The sequence below is a fragment of the Miscanthus floridulus genome, chromosome 15 (genome assembly GCF_019320115.1).
Source record: "Miscanthus floridulus cultivar M001 chromosome 15, ASM1932011v1, whole genome shotgun sequence".
NCBI classification, from domain to species: Eukaryota; Viridiplantae; Streptophyta; class Magnoliopsida; order Poales; family Poaceae; genus Miscanthus; species Miscanthus floridulus.
Genome location: NC_089594.1, coordinates 13,387,781 through 13,389,809, shown reverse-complemented (window position 1 = coordinate 13,389,809; position 2,029 = coordinate 13,387,781). Strand labels below are relative to the sequence as shown.

Here is a 2,029-nt window from a genome sequence, read left to right as displayed (position 1 = left end):
GTTTTATTTTTTATTTATATTTAATGCTTTATGCATGCGGCCAAATATTCGATGTGACGGAAAATCTTGAAAAATTTGGCAAAATGAAGTGGAACTAAACAGGGCCTTGGCTATTCACTTTCCACAATTTTGCATAAAAAAATGTCGGTACTCGGTAGTCCAAGTGCACGCGCTACACGCCAGGTCAACGCACAACATATTCCAACTGAACGAATAAAATAAACCAAGAAAAAGAATTTTTTTAAAAAAGTTGTGCAGATGGCAATCCCAACGAGTCAACAATGCAAAAACTCCTTAAAAACCACGCCACACGTCGGAAAACGGAAAACCGAGCCAAGCACAAGCTGCAAAACTCCAAGCTCCTCCATCGCGTGCGCGCCTCGCTCTCGGCCTCTCCCCGTCCCCGCCATGGCCGCCTCGCGGGACCACCTCGGCGGCGACCCGCCGGAGTCGACGCAGCTGCGCCTGGGCGACGACATCGCGTGGTCGGAGATCAACGGCGTGTACGACCGCGACGACTCCCTCAAGGAGAACACCAACCCAAAGTCCGTCGTCAAGAACCACCCCGGCGCCGCCGCCGGCTCCGGGTCCTCGCAGAGGTTCTCGGGCAACCTGAAGCCGACGGCGGCGCCCATCATCGGGCTGTCGGGCAAGCTGGGCGGGTCCGTGAGGCGGCACCAGCACCCGCCGGCCATGTTCCCCAAGAAGGCCAAGACCGGCGGCGGCGGGCGCGCGCCCAAGGCGGCCGTCCCGGAGCCCGGGTCTCCCAAGGTGTCCTGCATCGGGAAGGTGCTCTCGGACCGCGAGCGCGCGCGCCTCGGCCGACCGCCGCGCGGCGGGGGGTCCAGGGCCCCCGGGTGCTGCGGCGGGCTCGGCCTCCTGATGCGGCGCAGCCGGTCCAGGCACAGCGGCGCCGTCGAGTGCGTCGACCAGTCCCCTCCGCCGCCGCCGTTCCCGCCCCTGGCGGACGCGGGGGCGAGGCGGAAGGAGGCGGAGGAGGAGGTGACGGTTGCGGCGCCGGGGCTGGGAGGCGCGCGGCGGTTCGCGTCGGGGCGGCGGGCGGCGGAGTGGGCGGCCCAGATGGACGATGACGGACGCGTGGCGAGATCTGGGCCGTTGTAGCGCGCGCGTGCAGGCAGAGGCAGGGGTAGTAGTTGTGGTGTGGCTTTCGGTTTGGCTGCGCCCGCGCTTTAGCTGTAGTTGAGCTGTGTACATCCGTGATCCTGTTCAATCAAATCCGTAGAAATTCAGCCTGCTCGTTTGGCTGGGCTGGTTCGTTGCTGGATCGTGAAGAAGTACTGCTGGTTGGTTTGGTGTGATAGAAAAATATTATTTCGGCTGAAAATTTATGATTGTTTACGAGGCAATAAGCCCAGTTGATCAGGCTGATCGATGTTTGGGTTGACAAATTTTGGTTGCTTTTGTTTTTATCCTGGCTTGCTTGTTTTGATTTGCTGCGAGTTTGATTGACACTCACAGGATTGGAGTGCACGCTGCTTGTAAAGAAATTTTCAGATTGTGAGCCGTGTACAGACCACGAGATAATTGGGATTGATTGGTTGGTTAGATGGCGAAGAGAAATCAAATCGAACAAAAGAAAGGTTTCGCTAAAGCACTCAATTGACAGGTACTCCTATAGTCCATCCGATTCTGTCACGTGACAGCAATAAATACTAAATAAATCCGCTGTGAAGTGCGTGCACACAACCACCTGAAAATGAGTACGTTGTGTAAAAAAACTAGTAGTACCTGTCTACCTGAAACTGAAAGTGAGAGCTTGGGCATACAGCAGTCCACCTCCATCCATGGACCCTTTCACCAATAACGCAACTGTTTTATTAGCAAGCCATTATATTGCATTATTAAGGCCCTCCACAATGTGTTGCTTAAGTGCTGCCTAGAAAGGATAGAGAAAAGTAGAGCATCGCTCCTAACACTGTGAGAGGTGCTGCCAACTCTGAGCGACGCCAGGAAAAGAGAGAGCGGTGAAAGTTCTTGCGCCGGTTCCAACTTCTTAAAAAAATTATAA

At 55.2% G+C, this 2,029-nt stretch overlaps 1 protein-coding gene across 1 annotated transcript; it reads left to right on the top strand.

The window, feature by feature from the left end:
* Positions 1-328: 328 nt before the first annotated feature.
* Positions 329-1,286, top strand: LOC136509263 (uncharacterized). The gene has a single exon (XM_066504079.1). It carries the CDS (start codon positions 409-411, stop codon positions 1,120-1,122), a length of 714 nt encoding a protein of 237 aa, XP_066360176.1. The 5' UTR covers positions 329-408; the 3' UTR covers positions 1,123-1,286.
* The last annotated feature ends 743 nt before the right edge of the window (positions 1,287-2,029 follow it).

Excerpts from the sequence above, each read along its gene's own strand:
- LOC136509263 (XM_066504079.1), top strand. The coding sequence starts at position 409 with ATGGCCGCCTCGCGGGACCACCTCGGCGGCGACCCGCCGGAGTCGACG.